Below are 24,547 nucleotides of genomic sequence, written 5' to 3' on the forward strand. Positions count from 1 at the left end.
TGTCGCTGTTGATTTTTATAGATATAAACTTGAATTCTATATGTTAAAAATAAGTACACTTATCAAGTCAAAATATAGTAACATATGGCAAAAGATCTCAAAATTTAATATTATATATATATTATAGATAAATAAAATTTAATAATTATTAACTTATTTTTTTATTTTTTTAAAATTAGTCTTATTCGAGAAATATACTTTCGACAAATAATAAAATAAATTATTTATTAAAATTAATTAATATTATTTTTAAAAAAGTTTTATATACTAAAAGATTCTATTATTAGTGAATGAAACGACTATTTTAAAATATTTGATAAATTAAGAATTTTATTAATATTTGATTGATAAAATTTCATTACAAAAAGTGTTAAATTTGTAAATGGATATCAATATTTATAATTCATAGGGACAATATTAATTATTTTTTATAACGATGTTTATTTTTAGATTCTGTAAATATTTAGATGCTTATTATTTCAGTAAATGATGTTTATCATTTATAATTTGCATGTTTATTAATTTATTTTTATTAATTTGGTAGTTATACCTGTATATATATTTCTCAAATCACTATAAAATATAATGTTAATTCTTTACAAAAGTTAGATTCACTGTGAAAATAATACACTTACATAGAGATATCACATGCAAAAATGCAGAAAATATTACACCTAATAGGATGAAAAAGATAAGATTAAAATCTTATCCTTTTACACCTTATATTTTGAATTATAGAGGAGAGAGAGAGTCCTTATTGCCAGCAAAAGGATGAAACATCACAGACCACTATCATCATCCATAGGCTGAGAATCTTGCATAATGACATCTTTTTGTTCAGTGGTCAGACTTGGATCATCTAGGATGCATAACCACACAGTTGTTTTTTGTTATTGAGATTCTCAAGAAGAATTGCCCCCCATGCATGATCGGATGCGTCAGTCTGTAGGATAAGATGTCCTGTAGACGGAATGGTAAGGGGTGGAGGATTGTGAGCCAATTCTTTTAGTCTCTAGACAGATGTTGTCTGTTCTGTTCCCCAAGGGGGAAGGTCCTTTGTTAGCATTTTGGAAAGATGACATATGTAACTGGATAGGTGTGATATGGCTTCCCTGACACAGTTGAGTATCCCAAGAAATTGTTGAATTTGCTTTACAGAGAGATTCTCATCTGGAAAATAATCAAGCTCTTTTGTCAAGTGTGGACCATACTTGTATTGACCGTCTTTAAAATGTATGCTAAGGAACTCTATCTCTTGCTGGCCAATAATACTCTTTTTTTTCTGAAAGCATGATTCCATACTTTTGGATGATAGCAAGGAATTGTTTCAGGAGTTTATGATGTTTCTCAGCTGTCTCTGAGAATAAGAGAATGTCATCAATGTAGATAAGGGAGGAGTAGAGGATAGGCCCAAAGATTTCTATCATTATTTTTTGGAACTGAGAAGGAGCTGTTTTGAGCCCAAAATGCATGACTGTCCATTGATATTGGATGTTTGGGATACAAAAAGTTATTTTGTATCTTTCTGAGGGATGGATACCCAATTGCCAAAATCCAGCCTTGAGATCAAATTTTGAATAGAATTGGGCCTTTTGAATGTGGACTTTTAGGTTCAAAATGTGAGGAAGGGGAAATTTGTTGTCTTGCAAAAAATGATTCAGAGGCTTGTAATCAATAACAAGTCTCTTTTTCCCCCTTAGCTTTTCAGATATTTTTTCCATATAAAAGGCTTGACAGGCCCATTGTGAGGTTGTGGGCTTGATGAGGCCTTGTTGTAGCAGAGTCAGGCATTCCGATCTAGCAAGGGCTAGATCTGTAGGAGACATTCCTAGATGGGTGGCTTTTGTTGGGTTGATATCTTCATTGAGCTTATATAACTGGAAATTTTTCTACAAGGATAGAGGGTGTTGAAAATATGAATGAGATTCTTGACAAAAAGGGAGGAATTTTTCTTTGTATTGCAGGAATGGTGGTTCTGTGTCTGCTATAGTGAACATATTAGATGTATCTGTGTATGGACGAAATTGCCTCTTGAACTTTATTCCATTGGGAAGAATTTGAAGCCTTTGAGCTTGATGATAAACATCAAAACCTATTAAGAGGTCTTTATTTGGGAGATATGAGCCAATGATGTGCGTCTATACCACACAATCAGGAAAGAACTGTATTCTGATTTTTTATTTTGTGATCAGGGTAGTCTTGAAAGTTTGGCCATTTGCTGCTCTAAAAAACTGAATATGAGATTTTTAGTATTCAGATGGGAGGACTTCAGGATTCATCATGCTTCTTTGAGCTCTAGTATTAAAGAAAGCTATAACTGGAACATGTTTTGCATACCTTAAAAGTAAGATTTGTATAGGATCATAACGAACTGGAGGAATCTTAGTAGCAAGTTGAGATAACTCAGGAACTCGAGATGGAGAAAAAGGGTACTACATCACATTTGTCAGAATGTCCTTCTCTTCTTTTGAGGAGAGACTGATCATCAAAATTGGAATTTCATTATCATCAGAATCTGAAGAGGACTCTTCTAAAGATTCAGTAGAGTCTGAATATTCTTCTTCTATTCCAAAGAGACTTTCTGGAGTGAGATCGTCTTGTTCTGATAAGAGAGACTCTATATCCCAATTGTAGCTGAGAGCTGCTCATTCTAATGATTCTCATACTGTAAACTCAAAGCAAGATAAATCCTTAAGCTAAAACCGTATAGAGGCACCTTTGCCATGAGAGGTCTTTGTGCTCTTTTGGATTCTTATAGCCGAATTAGTCCTTTTGAATCATAGAAAAACAGATCGTGCAAGCAAATAGCTCATAACCAATGGATCGAGAAAAAGAGATGAAGAATTTAGAAAGTCATGAGAAGAATATTATATTGATAGATGAAAGAAAAACTTGCTTACTTCCATTACTCTCGACTTCTCTTTATATAGAGGAGCCTAAATACAACAATACAGAAAAGATAAGGTGGGAATCTTATCTTTTACACATGTCTTCCTAAGAAGAAAAAATGAGATTTTCCACTTACAAAAGGATAAGTCCTATCATCTTTCTAAAAAGATAAAAAATAATACACTTACATAGAGATATCACATGCAGAAATGCAGAAAATAATACATCTAATAGGACGAAAAAGATAAGATTGGAATCTTGTCCTTTTACACCTTACATTTTGAATTATAGAGGAGAGAGAGTCCTTATTGCCAGCAAAAGGATGAGACATCACGGACCACTATCATCATTCATGGGCTGAGAATCTTGCATAATGGCATCTTTTTGTTCAGTGGTCAGACTTGGATTATCTAGTGGAGTCGGCAGTATAGGTAAAGTGAATTGTTCAATTATGGAGTGTTCATTCTATAGATGTCCATTATAAGGGTCTTTTGGTTGGACTCAAGGATTTTTAGAAATTAAGAGTTATCCATTCGAACCAAGAAGTGTTGACCAATCAGGAAAAACTTAAACTTTTTTATCCCGTATTTGACTGCCAGAATCTCTTTATATGTTGAATGGTAATGCCTTTCAGATGGAGAAAATTGTCCTGATGCATAATATTCATTAGCGCCATATTTATTAATTGGTTCAAACATATATATATATAAACATAATGAAAATTGTCTTTACAGTTAGTAAACAAAAAAATCAAACTAAATGTATACTAAAAATATTTATATTATGTGTAAATATCTTTTCAATAAAATAAAGTTATTCAACGATAAATATTTGATATTTAGACAATAAACATTGAGTACATATTTAATGAATATAAATTAATGAATATTTAATATATATTTAATGAATATAAATTATTAATTAATATTTAACACATATTTAATGAATATAAATTATTAAAAAAAAACCCATGCATATTAGAATTTTATCGCATTTGTTTTATTTGGGCTCTAGCCCAAATACAAGGTGGTCCAGGACCAGGTTATAATGGCCCACAAAATAAGATCCAAATAATATTAATTCTTGCACGACAGAACTACAAGATTAATTACCAAATTACTCATGTGGCCCGAGCCCTGGCCCATGATTAATTTCAAGTGATATATAACCTATTTTATTGACGCAATTAATTTTGTTTATGTATCATAATAAGTTCATAATATTAGCTTTATTCATATGTAAAATAATTTTAAATATTATATTTTATTATTTAAAATACTAATTTATATAGATACAATTAATTTATAAATCAATCAATTCTTTTTTAATCGTGTAGCAATTTTTAATTTATTATATATATATTTTTTCTTTCATTTTATAATATAATTTATTAAATTAACTATTTACATTAACATAAATGATATACATGTATATATATATATAGTTTTTGAATAAAATATATAGTTCTAAATTAAGAAATAATTTAATTGAAATAACGATAAATCCCGCATTAAGAATAAAGGTTGAAGTATTGTGGATTACGATATCAATACTTATAAAATAATTTTATCTATGTTTTAATTATTAATCAAATTAATAAAAAATTAAATAAATTTATTAATTTTAGAAATAGAATATATATATATATATATATAATGTATGTATATATAATGTATATTATTAACACTTTTTTATTTGTTGTCTACACTTAAATTCTCGAGTTAGGGTTTAGGCTGTTCCAAAATCCTAAGTGTCAAGTTTGACAATTTCAACTCCAGAGTCAAACCAAGAAATCAACACGGACGGAAAGACCTAATCTCAGATGTTATTGTTCGAGAAAAGGTTGACTGTGTTTTACATTGCAACTACATTTAAAAAAAAAAAAATCAATTGCAGACTTTTTCCACCGACGGTACAAAAAATAGCTATTTCACACACTCGTTATAAAAGGGAAATTCATTTAATAAGAAAGTAAATACTTAAATTCAAGACTTTCACCTCTTAAAAGAAAATTATCGCCTTAGGTCTTAAGTATAAATTTTATTACTCAAATATGACATCTAATTAAACATCATTTATGAAATAAATACTATGAGATAAAAAATCAAAAATATTTGTACTTTAAATTTCTCTTTTTTGAAGAATTTTTGAGACCGACTTAAATGAAAATAAAACTAAATATATTTTCAGCTCATATAAAACACAATACGAATAGATACAATTGGTTTTGAATTATAATTTTACATAATATTAAAATTTAGATGTATCTTATTTTAAGTTTATTTCTATCTAAATTTATTTAATTCGTAATAGTTATATACCAGAAGATCGATTTACATATCAATCTTATACAATTATAGAGATTCATATCTGATGCTGTAATTGGCATCAAAACTACAATTTATAGAGAAAAAAGGAGGATGGCTGCAATCCAATTAAAAAAAGATATATAATTAGGTAACATAACAATAGCAATAGTGTGGACAGACAGCAAGAAACTCACTCATGAAAAACACCTCTGCCAAAGTGCATTTTTAATTACACCAACATGCAACCCTCATCTGTCTGATATACTAAACTATTGAAAATGGTCCAAATTGGCTTCTCCACTATGCCACTTCAAATTGGAGATGTATCTAACTTTAGTGTTATTGAAGAGCTAAGTTTTTGAAAAATAATTTCCTTCTTTTTTTTTTCCTTAAAATTTTCATAATTCATCGGTTTATCACTTGTGGGACATTAGACATTGACATTGACATGTTTCACTCTTCTAATTACCGGTTACGGGATAAATTAAACCAATTTAAAAGATGAATCGAATTAAAATTATTTTTTAAATAAATTAATAACCAAATTATTCATAAGCTTATTTTTAGAAAAAGAAAAAGAATAATAGTTAAAGATTGTTAGAGAAAACTATTTTTTTTTTACAAAAAACTAATATATATTTTATATGAATAATTAATTGATATTTATTTTACTAAAATATATTTATTTATTTTCATAACCGATTGGTTTTCTTTTTCAAAAATAAAAAATTTTAAATTCATATGTAACAACTAACAAGTCAACGTCAATTCACAAAAAGTACGACATTAATTCAATTTTTCTATTTATTTGAAATATATATATTTTTATTTATAAAAAGACAAATAAGTTATAGATTATATAAAAATAATAATTATCTTTTTACATTTACTGCAAGAGGCGAAAACTCAAATAACATATAAATGAAAATTCGAATTTAAGACATCTCATTATTAAAAATAAATATTTTTATTACTTGAACTAAGTTTGAAGTATAACATTTTCTTTTATCAAGACTTAAAGTAAAAAACTATATAAATATAAACCGTTTAAAATTTTTTATCAATTTATTACTTATAGTATAGTTTAAAAACAATCTAGTTTTGTTTACTAAAACACAAACTGCTATTTTGTAATTTAATTTAAAAATATAAAATCATACAACACAGATAGCTTAATACTCCTATGTAAAATGATAGCATTTTTTAATGTCTATAAAACTTTTAAACTAATATTATAAAATTTAATTAAATTCGTTAACCCTTTAAATTACATGATATACTAAAAATCTCAAATTGTATTAACATAGAGTTCATATAATACATTTCCTTAAAATGTTTTTTTATTTTTATTTTTTTTCCCGTTCTGGGTAACAACAACCGTACAAGATGGACAAAAAATTCAAGTGTAGAATGGCCAATGGGGAGTATTAAAGCGCATGAGCCTCCAGTTTTGAACCTATAACGCAACAATGGAAGCAACTAATTAACACTGTTATATATTTATATATATATGTTGTAGCACTGTTAGCTTCAACTCCCAAACCGTTCGATTTTTGTTCGTTAGAAGAAATCTTCTCTCTTTGACCTTTCAAATTACCCAAAAGTTGCTTTCCTCTTCTTCTTCTTCTTCTTCTTCTTCTTTATTGCTTAAGTATCTGTCAGCAACCATAACAAGTACTATTTTCCTTTTTCAATGGCAAAAGCAAGCAAATTTTTGAGTTTCTGAAAGCAAGAATCACAACCCACAAATTATTTCCACTGATCCTGCTGAATCACACCAGCAATTCTTCTTTGGATTGTTACCACCACGCCATCAAAATCCTGGAGAATACAGTACGGATATTTGGATTAAGGGTTGGTTCTTGGAAGTCGCTTGCATCTTTTTGTGTTTTTTGATTTTAAATTCTTGTTTTTTGAAGGTGTAAACTGGGTTCTATCGAACTATATCCTAATCAAATCAAGGCTTGATTAGTAGATTTCAAAGCATTTTTTAAGGTATGTTGTTGTTTTCTTTGCTTTTCAAAGTTCTTGTTTTTAATGGTGCGAGTATGTGGTCATGAGCTGGTTCTAGTAATTTAGTTGTATTTTCTTCAATTTTGCCTGGTTGTAGTGGGTTTTTGATTGGGAAGGCATGAAGTTTTGGAATCCTTTTCTTTGGCTCATCGCCAAACACTTGATTGAGTATTCATGCTAATATGCAATAAATTTACTTATTCAAAGTATGAATTACTAGTTTTATTAACAGTATCTAATTGCCTTGTAAGGCTTTTCCAATCAACAATTTAACTCATTATCCAACCTCATCTGAGAGTGCACTTTAGCAACACAATTTTCTTGCAGAATTATTAGTTAGAAACATGGGAAAAAGAATCCAACGCAAGCACATATGAATCATGCCTTACATTGTGAAAGCATGCAGAACCTTTTGTTTTTTCCTGACGTTCAAAAGGCTGAATATCTAGTTGGACAATCAATATCTGCTCAGAAGATAATGCTAATGCTTTTGGCTTTTTCTTGACTTAAGGAGGCCTTAAACTTCATTGTGTTTCATATATTTGGGCACATGTCCTCCATGTTGTAAGAGCCTTATAATGGTCAATGAAAATAGGGTAGTATGATTCTTGATATCAATATAGTATGTGTTGATGATACATATGTAATATTTCAATTTCTGCACCTTCTATGGTCTACCATGTGTTTTTAATTTATCATTTGTGACTTGGGACATGAAAATTCATGCTTGTTGTCCATATCTATCTTGAAGGTCTTTGTCCTTAGATTTCTCAATTATTTTTACACGTGGAATATTTATGGAGGACTCAAGTACAGTTAGCCGAAGCGGGGACAGATTACTCAAACTGCACGAGTCAAATGGGGTAGTAGACCAGATATCTAGTCCATTAAGAAACGAAGTAGTTAACAGGTATCACTTACCTCAATTAATCATTTTCCTTGATGTCCTACCAATGTTTTTCCTTTATCTTTTTCTTCTCATGTGATTTAGTGGCAGTAAATAATTTGTTGTTTGAGACAATCAAAACTCGATGCCCCTGGATTATAGTGTATCTAGTTGTTACTAGCTCAAGTGGCCTAAGTTCAGTATTATGCTGTTCAAATTATATTTATTTAAATTCAAATGTAGCTTGAATTTAACATCATGCCAATAGCTTTTCAAGCTTGGTATATTACTCTTTCTGTAAGATTTTGATTTGTTCAAGAGCATAACTGTTTAGATAAAGAATATATTTCAATGTTTCTTCAGTAATATCATTTTTGTAACCTTAATATATTTATTGTAACTGTTTTAATAGGAAGAGAAACTTTCATGAATTAGAGTAACAATTATAAAGTGGAGGGGATAAAAACTGGGGGTTTTTGTTTTCTTTTGCATGTGCGTTTTTGTATGCAGTCGTGTTCAGATGAGGGTGAGAATACAAGTTACTAAGAGATTATGCATTCTACAAAACTAGCAAGTCCTTCGTTTTCTATATACAAAATGTGATTCATGAGATTTGTTAGGGTCCTATTGTCTTCTACTTGAAATGGTTCTTATGTCTCCTCCTTTTATTTTTCTATATTGCTATATTTAGCAAACCGTAATAAACATGGGCTGCCACTATTAGATACTATGTAATCTTATTCTTTTTCTATTCAGGTCATCTTTTACAATGAGGTCTCATGAAAATGATGAAATTGACTTGGAAGGTGGAAAGTTAGAAAAGGACAGAGATAAAACAACACGCAGTAATAGAGCCTTAAAAATACAAAATCAGGCTTTATTATCCGGCCTTGCATATTGCATTTCCTCCTGCAGTATGATACTTGTGAATAAATTTGTGCTTTCCAGCTATGATTTTAATGCTGGGATATCTTTGATGGTGTACCAGGTAATTTTCCGTAGTATTAAATATTCTGTTTGTATTTCATTCATGATGATACAGATTTAACAGATTTTATCGATGTTGTTTAATTTTAGATATTGATAACAGAAAAAGATTTATATCTGGAAAACTGGATGACTTTATCTTTTCCTACTTGCAGAACTTTATCTCAGTAATTATTGTGTCAGTATTGAGTTTTCTGGGCATAATATCAACTGAACCACTAACCTGGCGATTGATAAAGGTCTGGTTGCCTGTGAATGTTATATTTGTTGGGATGCTTGTTACCAGCATGTTTAGGTATGATTACCTATCTGCTTTTGTGGTACTTATTAGATTTCGCATTGCCTTGACAAAACTTTATATGGTGTTTAAAAACATTATTTAACACAACAATTTAAATTTTCAGCATTTGACCTTTTAACTGTTTTATCTTCTTACTGTAATCTGGTTGGTGGCTTCCACAGTTTGAAGTATATTAATGTTGCCATGGTAACAGTCCTGAAGAATGTTACTAATGTAATAACTGCCCTTGGTGAAATGTATCTATTCAGTAAGCACCATGACAGCAGAGTATGGACTGCTCTGTTCTTAATGGTATGTACAGTTTGAATTATTCATCATCATATTCATTATTATTGTTTTTCTTCATATTTTCTGATAATTATTACATTGGGCCTTCAACAACATAATCCATTTATATAGTTCTAGTCAGTTGTCATTCTTTTCCCCTGGATTATTTGCGCATGCTTCAGTGGACATGGAGAAACTTTGATTGACTTCCAATTTTGATAATGGAAAAGTAAATTGATAAAGTATGAGTTACTAGCTTTGGAGATAGAGACTATGCTAGAAAGAGAAGAAGGGCACAGATAAATAAGATAACAAAAAGATACTGTCATTTATGTTCAGGGAGGAAGATATGTTATAGATGAGGTGATAGTATTTTAGTAACTTGGAAATAAAATTTTGAATATATGATTAAATAAATTAAACCACTATCATATCTTGTATGCTACCGCATATTTTAATAAATTTACATGGATTTAGTAGTATTGCAATGGGATAAACTGGCATAGCATTTTGAGTTATACATTAAGACAGGTATATCTGTTGACCTTATTGTATGTCTGCCATTTGAACATTAGAAACACTCAAAATATGAAGGTTAGTTTTTTATCAATAAATTCGTCTGAACATGAATTTAGAAAGGAGAAATGAAAATTGAAAATGTGCAATCAGTTCAATAGGAATTAAGTTCATTTTTTAGACTGTAGTCATAGCCAATTCGGTTCTGGTAATAGTGCTTCCTTCATTGTTAATTGTTGTTATTATTTTAAGAGTACTCTGCTTGAGATGGAGATCCTTTAAATAGAAATAGTTTTTCTTAAGTGAGTTGAACTTTGAGAGAAAAAGAATTGCCTTTTTCCTTGCACAGATCATTTCAGCAATTTCTGGAGGGATTACGGATCTGTCTTTTCATGCTGTTGGCTATGCATGGCAGATTACCAACTGTTTCCTAACTGCATCTTATTCTGTAAGTGCATGTTTTTAAGGTTTTGGTTTTACCTTCTTTGCTGTTCAGGCTCCTACTCGCTTTACAGATCCTAATAGCTGAGATTGTTGCAGCTTTTGTACCTTACTTTTTGAAGTTTTAAACTCATATTAGTAACTTGAAGCAACCTGCTTTGTCACGTTAATCTTGTTGCAAGAAAGGCATCTGCCGTTGCTTTGCTAGGTAACGATCATGAATATTATACCAGTTAGACAGGTCTGCCATCCTAGCTTGTCAAAATCTTTGACATGGTTGGCACATGATATGCTCAAGATTCATAAACGACTCTCAAATGCCATTGCAAAACATCCAATCTCCAAAAGAAGGCTTTGGGGCCTGATTAGCTGCATTTTAATTTTTTAATCTTGTTTTAGGATTTTGCAGATTTAATGTTACAGAGGTATTCTGGAAATTCTATATTGTTAATCCGGGTCAAGATTGCAGCTTCATTTAGTGGATTATGCTTAAACAACTAATATGGCAAGAATCCACATAGATTAGCATTTAGGATTTGGATTGTTGGACTCAAAGCATGTGAAGTCCAATGTTGGCTGGTATAAAAATATTAACTTGATTTGAGGATGATAAATTTAGGTTTCTCATTTCATTTCTTGCTGGATAGAATATACAAAATCTAAATTTTACTTTTGGCGTTGATATGAATTCTGTTTGAATCCTTTTAATATATCATTTGTTTCACCCAGTTTGCGTAACAGTAAGCAGGAAGTTATCATCTGCTGAAACTGAAAAGAGAATATGAATGCTTAAGGTTCTTTGTGGACATTTGTAGGAATGACTTCTTTTGACACTTGGGGGAGTTATTTCATTCTAAGACACTGATGTGGCAATATTAGCTTAAGACACAAGAGTGCCCTAAAATTTTTTATTTTACTGCTTATACTCTTATTTGCATATTAGAGTGGGCAATAGGTTCATTCTTAAAAATTTTTTACTTCATCCATTTCATAGGTTCAACTTTTGTCCAGCTTTTCAGTTAACTTGTTCTTTTTGTTCTCAACTCTTTAACTGTAGCTGATGAATTGTGCATGTTTTTTATTTTATTGGTACAGCTGACTCTACGCAGGGTCATGGATACAGCAAAGCAAGTCACTAAATCTGGAAACTTGAACGAGTTTTCAATGGTTTTGCTAAATAATACTCTATCACTGCCTTTGGGAATTATTCTTATTTTCGTTTTCAATGAGGTGGAATATCTCTCCAAAACGTGAGTTTTCTCTTCTTTCCATTTTCCCTTTTTCCAGCTTTACTACTGTTTTGAAGTTTAATTGATGCATATGTCGCTGACGAAATATATGGATGTTTAGTTCTTATACAATATGAAAATAAGTGTTATGAATCCAAATCGCTTTTGGCTAGATCCTCTTTCTCCACTGACCTCCCAAACTCACTTTATTAAATTTATTTATATGCTGTTACTATTTCCTACAGCATCTAACTGCCCTATTTTTTCCCCTCTGCCCTAATCTTCTTCTGGTCTTTTAGTTGTATTTTCTAACAATACCTTTCCAAGGTCAAGTCTAAACAATGAATCCACTGAATCAACCGAATCATAGCAAGTCGCTCGATTTGGCCGTGATTCAGGTTTGTGATTCGCTCTATATGTCTGAATTGCTAGAGCAGGGAATTAAATTAAATTAAATCTTAAGGTTCCGATCGAGAATTGTACAATTCTAACAACAGTGCTTGAAATTATTTGGCAGACCCCTCCTGAGATTACCTGTCTTCTGGATGGTAATGACTTTCAGTGGATTTTTGGGTCTGGCAATCAGCTTCACTTCTATGTGGTTTCTTCATCAAACTGGGGCTACCACCTACAGGTATGACTAAAATGGTTGATGGCTAATTATATTGATTACAGAATTTCTCATCACTGATTTGCAAATCTGCAGCCTTGTGGGATCGCTTAATAAGATTCCCCTCTCTGTTGCTGGCATAGTTCTGTTCAAAGTACCTACAAGTTTGGAAAACTCGGCGAGCATCTTTTTTGGTATGTTCTCTTCATCTAACATACTTCGCATATTCGTTTGAATCCACACACACACATGTTTTCCAATCTTGAGTGCAAGTTTTGAATTGCATTTTCTAGCACTAATGAAAAGAATGCATCTGTAGGTCTATTAGCTGGAGTGTTTTTTGCTAGAGCCAAAATGCGGGAGAGATCCTAGTCCTGACGATTCTGACTTCTAGTAACTCCTGCATTACATGATAAAATTCCGCCCTCGGATTAGACTTTGACTGATTGCTTGTATACTTCATAACACTCAGAACTGGTCAAGCAGTTGCTTTGACAAGAGGAGAAAATCCATTCAGGTGTACCAATTCATGTTGAAACTCCATGGTGGAAAAGGAGGATGGAAATTCAGCCCCAGTGCACTAGTCACCATCCAGTTTTGTTGTATTCGAAGATGCTGCCACATAATCTGTTTTTCGTTGGGCAGTTCATCTTTTTCTCTATATATTAGATGTCTTAGAAGTAATATGTCTGGTTTGGATATGGTCTATCTGCACTACTAATTGATTAAATCTTGATCTGTATTTTGTATTTGCCAGCTTTTAGATCCTTTGTACTGTATTCTGTCTTCTAAAGCTGTTGCTTTAGAGCTGATTTAATAAATTTTCTTCTTCTATTATTATTTTTCTTGTGAATATTTTATTGTTTTTTCTTGGTTGGAAATGTGAGTGAGTTTTGTCTATTTATGGAAAACTTTCTTTGCTGAGAACCATGTTGCTGGTTAGTTTAAAATCTATTACATTTATATGTTTATAGGACTCTTTATTCATTTTAACTGTTTTGGTTTCTGAAATTCTGTGGATTATTATTATTATTATTATTATTATTATATTACTTGCAAAGAATAATAAATTTTAGTCTAATAAATTATTCTAAAAATAAATTTCAAATTAAATCTCATCAAATATCGGCTTTAAATTGTAATAATATCCTTTTTAAAGTTCTCCACAAGTCTAGTTAGAAAATTTTATAAATATTCTATCTTTTTATATATATTTTGTTGCTAAAATAATTTTTTAAAATAATTACATATAAATATTATTTTATTATTTATTTTTATTTCATAATAAAAGTCAAATTCTATGAAACTAAAGTAGTGGCTCTAGTTTTCTTTTTCTCTATGATCAAATATTATGTATTTTTTTTATTTGACAAAAATTTATAATTTTTATAATAAATTTCACATTTTAAATTTAAAATTAACTTTATTTATTTATTTCAGTTTTTTGTTAAAGAAAAAGAGACATCACAGAGTATTAAATTCCAACTTGCGCGTTCTGTACTGTCAGCAAAAACCAAAGCCTAAAAGATCGACGAAGCAAATTGAGCGAAAATCCAATGGAAGACTCGGAGGCAAACTCCACGACTATACATGGAAATAGAAATCCAAATTCAAGTAACGATCCAATAATATCATCATCCGCAGCATCCGTGTGGCCAACAGTAGATGGTGCATTGGGTTTATCAGAAGAAGAATCAATAAAGTACGCACGCAGATTCTACAAATTTGGGTATGCTTTATTGCCATGGCTTTGGGCTGTTAATTGCTTCTACTTCTGGCCTGCTCTTCGCAATTCCCGCTCTTTCCCTCGCATTCGCCCCTGTAACTCTCTTTCTCTCTCTTTCTTGATTTCTTTTTTTTTTTTTTTTTTTTAAAAAAAAAGAGAACTGTTTGATGTCTAAATTACATTTTCTGAGTTTAGATAAGTTTTTGAAAGACTGAAAGATGGCTTCTTTTTTTCTCTTTTAGCAAAAGGGTAGGGCTCCTTTTGTGTTGTTTCATTTTTTTTTTTTATGGGTTTTCTATCAGTAAATTAATGGTGTTATTCTCGATTAATAATGGGGAAACGAAGTTGCAATTTCTTTTTAATTTTCTTTATCAGTCGCAACATTAGAGTTATTTTTTCTTTCTTCGAGGGAAAGTATGCTTGATCATCATATTGTTTTAGTCAGTTCTCTTGTTTGGAAATGTCATAGTTGCTAGAATTCAATTCTTTCAACTTAGAAAAGAAAGCAAGGCATTTTGAAAGAAATGGAATCATAATATAAGTGAGCATGATTTTGCAAGAATTCTTAAATCAAATTCTAGTGGCATATGTTGCATTCTAATGAGTTTTGCAGTTAATAATTTCAAGTTCTGGTCCTTGCTGTGTACACTTTTCCACAATATGGGTTGGTGTTAAGTGTTTCGTTCGTGTTGTATGTTGGAACAAAAATGTTACAAACTTATTTGTGTTTTTAATTGATATTATAACCTATTACTTCCCTGATGTGCAACTTTTATGAGAATTTTGCATTCTTATAAAGATAATCCCAAGGACCTACTGAATGCCTCCTTAAGTGAATTTAGTTAAGGTGGGCTGCAAAAGAATGACAAATCCCATTGTTGTTAATATGATACTGTGTTGATGTTAATTGCCTTAATTAATATGATTGCCTGATGGTTGCTATCTTCCTTGGCATAACTGGCCTCATGATGAAAAATTACATATCTTGTCTTCACTTGTCAGTTGTCAGTATTTCTTGGGTGAGAGTGATAATTGTTGTGCATTCGGAATTGTGGGGCAGCAGTAGAGTTTTTAAGTGGAACTTCTATTTGTTTATTTTACATCTTTGAGTAGGTAGTATAATGCAACAATGGGTTTACTGTTAAGCTGCAACTGCCTGATGATATAGTTTTATACTTCAATAAGTTTGTTATTGAGATTGACGTAATAATTAAAAGTTCATGCTGTTGATCTTGGCTGTTAAAGGCCAGTTAGCTGTTAAAAAACATTGGCTGTTAATTTCTGAAGCAGGCATTGAATGGAGGATAGGAGTGTGGTGTTCACTTTCAGCTGATCAATGCATGAATGAGCATTCTATACTCCTAGTCTGGCCTGATCAGAAGTAATCCAGTAAATTGATAAAGAAATAAATGTATGTTTGGGCTACACGCACTCAAACAATCCCCCTAATTTATGGCTTTTAATTTGTATAATAAAACCAATTATGGGACTCTTTTGCTTCCCTAGGTTATCGTTGATGTGCAATTTGAAAATGATTTCTTGGTAAGCATCCAGTGTCCTTTCACCTTCAATTGTAAAGTTAACTAGGTGTTTTGAGTCTCTCATTGCTCTGATTTAATCAGGTCAGGTGAATCCTATTTTCGTCATCTCTAACCTGTTAATTGTTGAAATGGTCAATTTGCAGATGTTATCAGATCAGCAGTTGGGTTTACAGCATTCTCAATTCTTCTTTGCTCATGGGCCTTGACATTTGCCATCGGAGGGGAGCGACTCTTTGGCCCCGTTTGGAATGAACTTGTTATGTACAATGTTGCTGACAGATTAGGCTTGACAGGTTGGATGTAGTCATGCTGTTGCGAACTCAGAGGCTGTGACAAGATCATCATTTGCCTTGTTCTCTTATTTGTCTTTCCCTCTTGATCATCAGGGTTTTCAACACATAATCTTGTATATTCTGTTACTGAAACTACTATCCTGATCACTCAGTTAATGCTGAAGCATTTATTCTGTTCATGGTCAGCATAAGACTTTTGATGAGGCTACTTACCTGTTATTTCTAATGTAGAGGCATTTTTATTTACTATTCTTACTAATAATAAATTTTCTTAGTTTTCTAGTTTGTAGTTTTTGATTGATTGGAGAATGCTTTACTGGAAAACGCATTTTGCAAGTGCAAACTGAGATAAGGATTTATGGAAAACTTGTTTTTGTATGAAAATGTGGAGGATTTTTAAGCTTCATTTGAGATGAAGGTGAAAGATGTCAATTAATTGTAGGGGATGTCCTCCAGGAATAAGGCAGTGAAGAGCAGTAGCATAAGAAATGATAATTAGCCTTTATCAGAACCACTAAGTAACTATCCTTGGGTAAATCCCACTGTGACTCTCAAATTTGAATGTTTCCAACCCTCTCTAAGATTGAGGGATATGTAATCTAATATAAAGAACAGGTTAATTAGTTATGCTTATAATTCGTAATAGTAGAGCTGACAACCTGAAGTTTTAATATAATCTATTTAATCAGTAACTGCAACCAAGATCCAAGTTATGTGAATTGACAAGCTCAGCCAATATATAGCTCAACATGTAATTGCTACATTCAAGTCTGCAACATTGAGGACCAAACTTTCCTTCTGATATAGAGCAGATATAGATTGCAGCATTATCAATTCTTATTCAATCGTTCCAGTTCAATGACAAGGGTACCTGCTTCCTTGCCCTTCTATCAGAGAAATGCAATATTTTCCATTCTTGATAACTGCAGTGCAGTTGGATTCCTATATTGTTCATAACCTGTAAGTGACAAGGATGCATATTCTGCCGAACATCAGCTTTTGAAGCGCCTCTCGAACTAAGCTCTCTGAGGCACTGTCAAGAGCACTAGCGGTAGACTCTTGACAGTAGCAAATGAATGCAGGATTGAATAGCAAAGCAAAGATCAATTGCACCAGGAAAAATTTTGTGCTCCAAGAAACGAGCACCCACAGTGACATTCAACCATATTGGTAAGCAGTAATATTTCCATAGCAAGTCGCACTGTGATACTCTAATCTCAGTGTTTTTGACTCTCTCTAGGCTTGAGGTATATGCAATTTAAGTTACAGCATGAGTTTATTATATGCTATAATTCATAATTACAAAATTGACACTCTGAACTATCATAAACATAGTCCACTCAACCTTGCAAGTAAATACAACCAAAACCTATCAGCTCAACTGATGTGAGTTCACCAGTCACCAAGCTCAACCAATTTATATGGTTCTTCAGGTAAAAGCCACACTCGAGACTACAAAATTTAGGACCAAACTTTCCTTTTGAGACAGGTCAGATATGGATTGGAGCATCATCGATTCTAATTCACAATCATTTGTTCAAACGATAAGGGGAGCTGCTGCTGCTTTGCCCTTTAATCAGAGAATAGTACACTCCACCACGACCCAATGAGACGAGTTCATTGTGTGAACCTTCTTCCACAATTTTCCCATTCTTGATGACTGCAATGCAGTTGGATTTCTGTATTGTTGATAGCCTGTGAGCGACAACTACGCATGTTCTGCCAACCATCATCTTCTCAAGTGCTTCCTGAACTAAGCTCTCTGAGACACTGTCTAGAGCGCTGGTAGCTTCATCCAATAGAAGGATTGACGGGTTCTTGATTATGGCACGGGCAAGTGCTATCCTCTGTTTTTGACCTCCTGATAGCTGAACTCCTCTTTCTCCACAGTATGTATCATACCCATCTTTCATCCCACTGCAAGAAATAGCATAAGTAAATGATCAAACAAGCAGCAATACCTTACAGTTGCTTAGGCTAACACTCAAACAGCTAGGATTTGCACAAAGAATCTATTGTGTTAGATATACCTGATAAATTCATCTGCATTGGCAAGAACTGCAGCTTTTCGTATTTCGGATTCTGTTGCATTCTCCTTACCATAAATGATGTTCTCACGGATAGTTCCAGCGAACAATGTAGGTTCCTGACTGACTAATGCAATATGAGATCTAAGCATCCTCAACTTGTAGTTCTTTATGTTCTGTCCATCAATTAAAATAGATCCTTTTGTTGGATCATAGAATCTCTCAATAAGCCCAATGACAGTAGATTTTCCTGAACCACTTGGCCCCACTAGGGCTACTGTGTTTCCTGCATCAATTTTAAGGTTCAGACCCTTAAAGATCATCTGATCAGGTCTGGTCGGATATGCAAAGAATACATTTTTGAGATCCACACGTCCTTTTATCTCCTTCTTAATGTCTAATCCCCATGAACTATCTGGATCGATCTCACTCTTCCTGTCCAGGATCGTAAACACCGATCGGATAGCGTTGCCTCCTTTAGATAAATCACTAGTCATACTTCCAGCTTCAGCAATGACATAAGCAGTGAAAAGCAGTATCAAAAATGCTTGGAAAAGGTGCTCCGCTGATATTTGCCCTTCTGTCAGGAGCCTCCCACCATACCAGTAAGCTAATGCAGTTGAAGCTGTGTTGAAAAACTGAGCACTAAAAAGGCCAAGACCAGAGAGCCAGGCGTGTTTAACACTCTCCTCTTTAGGACCTTTCAGGGTATCTTTGAATAGCCCCAAGATTCTCTTCTGAGAAGAGAATGCAGTTATTGTTCTGTGGTTGATTACAGCCTCACTTGCTAACTGGCTTCCTTCCTTTTGTGCTTTTTGTGCCTTTCCAGACATACTTTTCATCAAAACACTCCTCGAGTAGTAGCTGCCAACGACTAATGGTTGCACTGCAATCATCACAAGGGCTAGTCTCCATGACAGCACAAGTGCTAGTGCATAAGCAAAAATAGAACCAAAGACTGCTTGAACCAGCAACGACATTCGATCTCCAACAAGTGATCTCACCATGTTGGCTTCAGTGGCAAATTTTGCACAAATTGCTGCACTTGTGTTTTCATCGTCATCAAACCATCCTATCTCAAAAGTCATAAGCTTTTCCAGCAGTTTCTCTCGCACCCTTTTTGTTAACTTTTCTCCCATAACTGCGAAATTGTAATGTTGGAGGAGACTGGAGGTGAAGTTGAGAGCAGCAATGCCTAAGAAAACAAGGGACAAGATTCTGGATCTGTGCCTGATATCAGATTTATCAATGCGGAAGTAATTCGATATAAGTGATCCCACGCAGTAAGCATTTATGGGTTGAACTGCTCCAGAGCCTATCGCAGCTAAGCACCCAATGAAAGCTCTCCCCCATTCAGGTGCATTCATTTTCAGCAGTCGCCATTGTGATGGAGCAGGATAATCCAATCGCTTCATGTCATCCTCAACACTGTCATCATCAGGATCATATGGGACTGAATAGGAATAAGGGGTGCCGAAGGAAAATGCAGGGCTGAAAGGGTATAGCACTGGAGTGTTTTGAGCACTTGACCTTATGCTAATTGGGCTTGGAGCAGCATTCGTCTTATGGAAGTTCCTCCCATCATTGTTATAACCAAAATCACTAGGAGCTTCATTTTCTGCTGTCATCTGCTGCAACTGCACCATCTGGAAGTACTCTCCACCCTGTCCGTCATTTATTTGCATTAGCTTTTCGTGAGTACCCGATTCAATTACTCTCCCTGCTTGAAGAACTAGAATCAGGTTTGCTGTTCTGATTGTGGAAAGTCGATGCGCAATGGTGATTGTCGTCCTTCCTTTGGACGCCTGATCAATTGCCTCTTGCACTAGTCTTTCAGATTGTGTATCAAGTGCACTAGTTGCCTCATCCAGCAGCAAGATTTTTGGGTTCCTGATGAGAGCCCTTGCTATAGCAATTCGCTGCTTTTGCCCACCAGACATTTGGAATCCAAATTGACCAACCTGGAAGGCGAACCAAATTCATTTCATTTATCATGGAAGCATGCTTTGAAGCAGATAATTATAGTAAAGAGAAATTTTTTTTAAAAGTTAAGACTACGAAGTTAGCTTACTTGAGTTTCGTATCCGTCTGGCAACTTAACAATGAAATCATGAGCATTTGCAGCTTTAGCAGCAGTTATCACATCATCCATCGATGCTCCTTCCTTTCCAAACAGTATATTCTCCTTTATAGAAGTAGCAAAGAGGACTGGTTCTTGATTAACCAGACCAATTTGGGATCTCAACCATTTCAACTGAAGTCTCCTTATTTTGTAACCATCCAACAAAACCTCTCCTTCAATTGGGTCATAAAATCTTTGAAGCAATGCGATAATCGTAGACTTTCCTGAGCCACTGCCACCTACAAGTCCAACAGTCTTACCAGCCGGAATTGTAAGATTCAATCCTTGTAAGATTGGTGTATCAGGTCTTGATGGGTAACTAAAATAGATATCCTTAAATTCAATTTCTCCTCTTACATAAGACAATGCCTTGCCTTTCTTGTCTTCTGAGTCTATACTAGGACTTCGATCGATCATTTCAAAAATACGAGTAGCAGCAACTGTTGCTTCTGTGATGGCAGTTAGATTTGGGAGTGCACCCAAAATGCTCCTGCAAATACAAAATTGAAACTATGAATTCTAAACCTAAAACTCTTATCTATTTTTATTAAAAGAGTTCTTGCTCACGATTTCAAAGCTCATTGGTATCTGAATTACAGTTAACAGAAAATGATAACTTACAGTCCTCCCATGATGACATTGATTCCAGCTACAAAGATGGAGCCACCCTTTTCACCTTTGGAAGTTACCAAATAAGTACCAACCCAAGCCTGGAAAGCCCAACCTACATATATTATTCCCATACTCCCCATCATCAAGCCCTTAGCAAAACCTTGTTTTATTCCTAGTTCCATTGTCTTCTGAAGTGCACCGCTGAAGTTGTCTATTGTCTGGCTCTCCGCCACATACGAATATACTGTTCTTATAGAAGAAATTGCTTGTTCTACAATCCCACCAGCAATCCCATAAGATTCGATCATCTTCATTATTACATCCATCATTAGCTTTCCAAATACAAGTCCCGGAATAATGAACATCATTGTTAAGGGAAGAGCGGCCAATGCAAGTTTCCATGAAAGTATGAAGGAAAACACGAGGCAGAAGACGAAGGTTGACATGAATGTAAGGCAGTCAGGTATCTACAATCAGGAAAAAGATCCAATTTTTAATCACCAGTTATCAAGGAGCTAAGGAAAATTGTTTCCTTTAGCTTCCTGCTTGAGTTTATATGATACTGAACAACATTTTACCTAGCCTTCATTCTATGTTTGTTTCAGTGGCCTGATCCTAGCCTGAACATTCATTTTATCAAATTTCGACCAGATATTTCTAACATATAGTTTCATTTGCATAGAGACGCAGAAAAGTTATTTTTCTTTTTCTTATATTTTTCTTGTTAATTTTAGCAATTTAAGCTACTGATTCCCACAATTAGGCTTCATAAGTCAAGGTTTTTTATATCTCCACAATCAGAATACAAGCTCTCTTTGCACTGCTTTGATCGAGGTTCTGACACTAAGTTTTATATACAACTATAGAAAAGAAAAAGGGGAAATAGTACTGAAATCAGACCTTTTCGCAAATTGCAACTTGAATTGCATTGGCATCATTAGAGATGGTAGAAACAACTTGATAAGTTGTGGAAGAACCAGCTTCTTGTGTGTCAAAGAAACCAACTTCTTGTCTAAGAACAGATTTCAGATATTCTGTTCTCATTCTAGAAATCTGTCTCTCAGCAGTTCTTGTCCAACACATTCCTTCTGCAAATTTAACATTTCACCAAAACAGACCGCAGAAACACACTCAGCTTGCTGTTTATTGCTTTTCTAGTATTCAGTTTTAGCTCAAAATATTCTCAGATGTAGTTTGTTAAGAGTCTCAATGACTAAGCTTACCGATAAAAGCAGAAAGTCCAACAGCAATTGCAACATACAGCAGCTTGAGCGAATACTGTCAACAATAATTAACAGAACCAGCAAGTTGCTAAAGTATGTTCACTTTAAAAATAGACAGAAATAGAAAAGATAAACAAGGAAACCAGGCAAGTAAAGGGCAGGTAAAAAGGTGCTACATAAAAGTATAATTGATAGGACTTTGTATGAAATGCTTACCCTGTCTACTGTTTCATTAGTCAAGGGGCTATTAGGGCTTCCATATTCATTGATCACATGGCTAAGAACATACATTGTTACAGGGTACTGCAACCCATCTCCAATGCTGCCCAAAGCTCCGAAAAACATCAACAACTTGTCGATGCCATCGGCATATCGAAACATGCTATTCTTTCCCCCCATTATGTATGAACAGGAGAGCAGTTCCCAATTAAGGTCTAATGAAATTCATTAGTTCTTAATATGCACAAAGATTGCTTTTTATATGCACTGTTAAGTACTATTGATCACAGCTGAATTAATTGCAGGCCTCTATCTCTTACATTGTCAATATCTGAATCCTGTTTTTTATGCCAACGCCAATGCCAATGCCAAATGCATTTAGCTGACTGCACTGTCAAAAATTTTGCCGGCACAGATTCTATTTCTTGCTGAGGGAATGAATATTGGAATCTATAACTCTACCTAGACAATCCTGTTGTTCTTTTGTCAGTAGGTGGATTTATATACTTGATTAGAATTATTCAGTGTACTTATTATGAAAGATAAGATTAGATATTTAAAGCAAATAAATTAGCCAGAAATGAAAGTGACATTGACAGAACCATATACATTGCTAGATACAGGGTTTGTCACATTGTTTTCTTCCCATTAGACCTCTCACATTTTGTAGTTGTTTTTATCCTTTGGCAGGAGATGCTAATGCTAATGCTAATGCTATGAAAGCCAAAAGAAAAATGTGTCTCACAACTTTTTCCTTATGTGGTTCATTTGGGTGGGCCATCAGATATTGAGTCTGCCAATCAGGCAGGCTACATGTGGATCTTGGAAAGAGTCTATGCTGCCCAATAAGATTGAATGTGTCAACTAAACTTGTACTATTTTGTGGATAACTCATTCTTAGGAGGTCTTTTTGTTAAAAAAGATTAAAGGGTTATTAGGGTATACCACAATTAACAAGTGAGTTAAAAATAAATTGATTATATATTTAAATATAAATTTTAATATTAAAATAAATATTTATTACTGATTTATCGATTTGATATATAAAAATATTTTTTTTTTTGTTTTTTCTGCATGTCACAGTCAACCAGTTGCTTGTTAATTGCTGCAGAACTTTTCCAAGATTATGGTCATCGGTACTATGCAAACAATTTTTGTTTGTCTTGGGAAGTACTCTTGTTTATTTTAGAATACAAGTAAGTTACATCTTCAATAACAACGAATATTTTCCTGAAAAAAAAATTGAAACAAGGGGAAAAAGAAAACAGACGTATTACTCTTCCTACTCACATAAAACGTAGTGTGAAGTTGAAAATAAGAAAACTCCAGACCTGCATAGCCTTGTCCAATGAATCACAACCAACAGGAAACTTTGGAAAATATGTTCTGTCATTATGTAATAACACAGTGAAATCAGGTTTGAGAAAAATAGTTTTATAAAAAATAAAAGAAAAAAGATTAATAACGAAAAAATTCAAAAACCTCTTTAATTCAACATCCAAGAGTAGTTTTAAACCCATTATGGATAAATCAATTTGGAATCGTTTAAGAATCTTTACATATCAGAATTAATTTTCTTTTCGCAAATCAAATTATTAGCTTTTTGTATGATGGCAACTCTTGGCTTGTACTTTTGTTGAGCATGCAAATTCTAGTAATTAACATATCAGAGAATAATGATGTATGATATGGATAATCAATGCCGAAAATAGATTCTAAAATTGAAAGAGACAAACGGATTTTCTTAGAAAAGGGAACAAACAGAAATGGGTTCAATATATGTATGTTTTTTCTTCAAGGGGACAATCACAAACTCTCAACTAGATGTATTATTGAAATTTTCACAAATATAACAGTGGGAATTGGCTTGGCCACTAATGATAATGTCTATCAATGCACATCAAATGGTATAAAAGTAAAATTCAAGATGATATGTCTGAGTAAGATTTTAAGTTCGAGTTTTTTCTGTCCGCGTGTATATATATATATATATATATATAGCCGCCAATTTGTCTTTATATTTCGATGTTCTTTCTTTCATTTTCCCGATTTCCAATTTTGTAGGATAAAGAAAGAAAAAGAAATAAAGCAAGTTGATATTGCCAGTTATTGAACAGAGTGACTTGGGAGGCAAAAGAAGACAAAGTGGTGCAGCACCTCCATTGTCTAAAGTGATGAGATGACATTATTTCTAGTCATACTTATTTCTTTCCTGTCTGTTTAGCTAAACTTTATAGAATTTGGGTTCGTATCTCTTGTTAAATTTTCCAGTGTTGCCAACTAATAGCCTAGTTTACAGGATGATTCCACTTCATATTTAGTTGGTAGATGCCATC

General features: G+C 33.2%; 3 protein-coding genes across 3 annotated transcripts; 2 read left to right on the top strand and 1 right to left on the bottom strand.

Moving 5' to 3' along the window:
• The first annotated feature begins 6,632 nt into the window (after window positions 1-6,632).
• On the top strand, window positions 6,633-13,288 carry LOC8280720 (GDP-mannose transporter GONST1). Its single transcript, XM_015721574.3, has 11 exons — window positions 6,633-7,031; window positions 7,118-7,193; window positions 7,963-8,121; window positions 8,854-9,085; window positions 9,240-9,379; window positions 9,547-9,676; window positions 10,518-10,616; window positions 11,705-11,859; window positions 12,356-12,472; window positions 12,545-12,642; window positions 12,768-13,288. The coding sequence occupies exons 3-11, from the start codon at window positions 8,009-8,011 to the stop codon at window positions 12,818-12,820; spliced, it is 1,137 nt and encodes a 378-aa protein (XP_015577060.1). The 5' UTR covers window positions 6,633-7,031; window positions 7,118-7,193; window positions 7,963-8,008; the 3' UTR covers window positions 12,821-13,288.
• A 630-nt stretch (window positions 13,289-13,918) lies between these two features.
• On the top strand, window positions 13,919-16,290 carry LOC107261537 (probable gamma-secretase subunit PEN-2). The gene is made up of 2 exons (XM_015721580.2): window positions 13,919-14,269; window positions 15,859-16,290. The coding sequence occupies exons 1-2, from the start codon at window positions 14,005-14,007 to the stop codon at window positions 16,017-16,019; spliced, it is 426 nt and encodes a 141-aa protein (XP_015577066.1). The 5' UTR covers window positions 13,919-14,004; the 3' UTR covers window positions 16,020-16,290.
• An 899-nt stretch (window positions 16,291-17,189) lies between these two features.
• Window positions 17,190-22,423, bottom strand: LOC8280718 (putative multidrug resistance protein). The gene is made up of 7 exons (XM_025158029.2): window positions 22,209-22,423; window positions 21,993-22,047; window positions 21,670-21,857; window positions 20,779-21,236; window positions 20,107-20,647; window positions 18,039-19,996; window positions 17,190-17,925 (listed from the first exon to the last, which is right to left on the bottom strand). The coding sequence occupies exons 1-7, from the start codon at window positions 22,389-22,391 to the stop codon at window positions 17,538-17,540; spliced, it is 3,771 nt and encodes a 1,256-aa protein (XP_025013797.2). The 5' UTR covers window positions 22,392-22,423; the 3' UTR covers window positions 17,190-17,537.
• Between the last annotated feature and the right edge of the window lie 2,124 nt (window positions 22,424-24,547).

This window comes from Ricinus communis, chromosome 9 (genome assembly GCF_019578655.1).
Source record: "Ricinus communis isolate WT05 ecotype wild-type chromosome 9, ASM1957865v1, whole genome shotgun sequence".
NCBI classification, from domain to species: Eukaryota; Viridiplantae; Streptophyta; class Magnoliopsida; order Malpighiales; family Euphorbiaceae; genus Ricinus; species Ricinus communis.

Bases quoted from the DNA above. Each gene is read 5' to 3' on its own strand.
- LOC8280720 (XM_015721574.3), top strand. From the start codon at position 8,009: ATGGAGGACTCAAGTACAGTTAGCCGAAGCGGGGACAGATTACTCAAA. The intron at 10,617-11,704 runs GTAAGTGCATGT...TTATTGGTACAG, and splicing joins TCCTAACTGCATCTTATTCT to CTGACTCTACGCAGGGTCAT. The intron at 12,643-12,767 runs GTATGTTCTCTT...ATGCATCTGTAG, and splicing joins CTCGGCGAGCATCTTTTTTG to GTCTATTAGCTGGAGTGTTT.
- LOC107261537 (XM_015721580.2), top strand. From the start codon at position 14,005: ATGGAAGACTCGGAGGCAAACTCCACGACTATACATGGAAATAGAAAT. The intron at 14,270-15,858 runs GTAACTCTCTTT...GTCAATTTGCAG, and splicing joins TTTCCCTCGCATTCGCCCCT to ATGTTATCAGATCAGCAGTT.
- LOC8280718 (XM_025158029.2), bottom strand. From the start codon at position 22,391: ATGGGGGGAAAGAATAGCATGTTTCGATATGCCGATGGCATCGACAAG. The intron at 22,048-22,208 runs GTAAGCATTTCA...TATTGTTGACAG, and splicing joins CTAATGAAACAGTAGACAGG to TATTCGCTCAAGCTGCTGTA. The intron at 17,926-18,038 runs GTATATCTAACA...TATTTCTTGCAG, and splicing joins AATGCAGATGAATTTATCAG to TGGGATGAAAGATGGGTATG.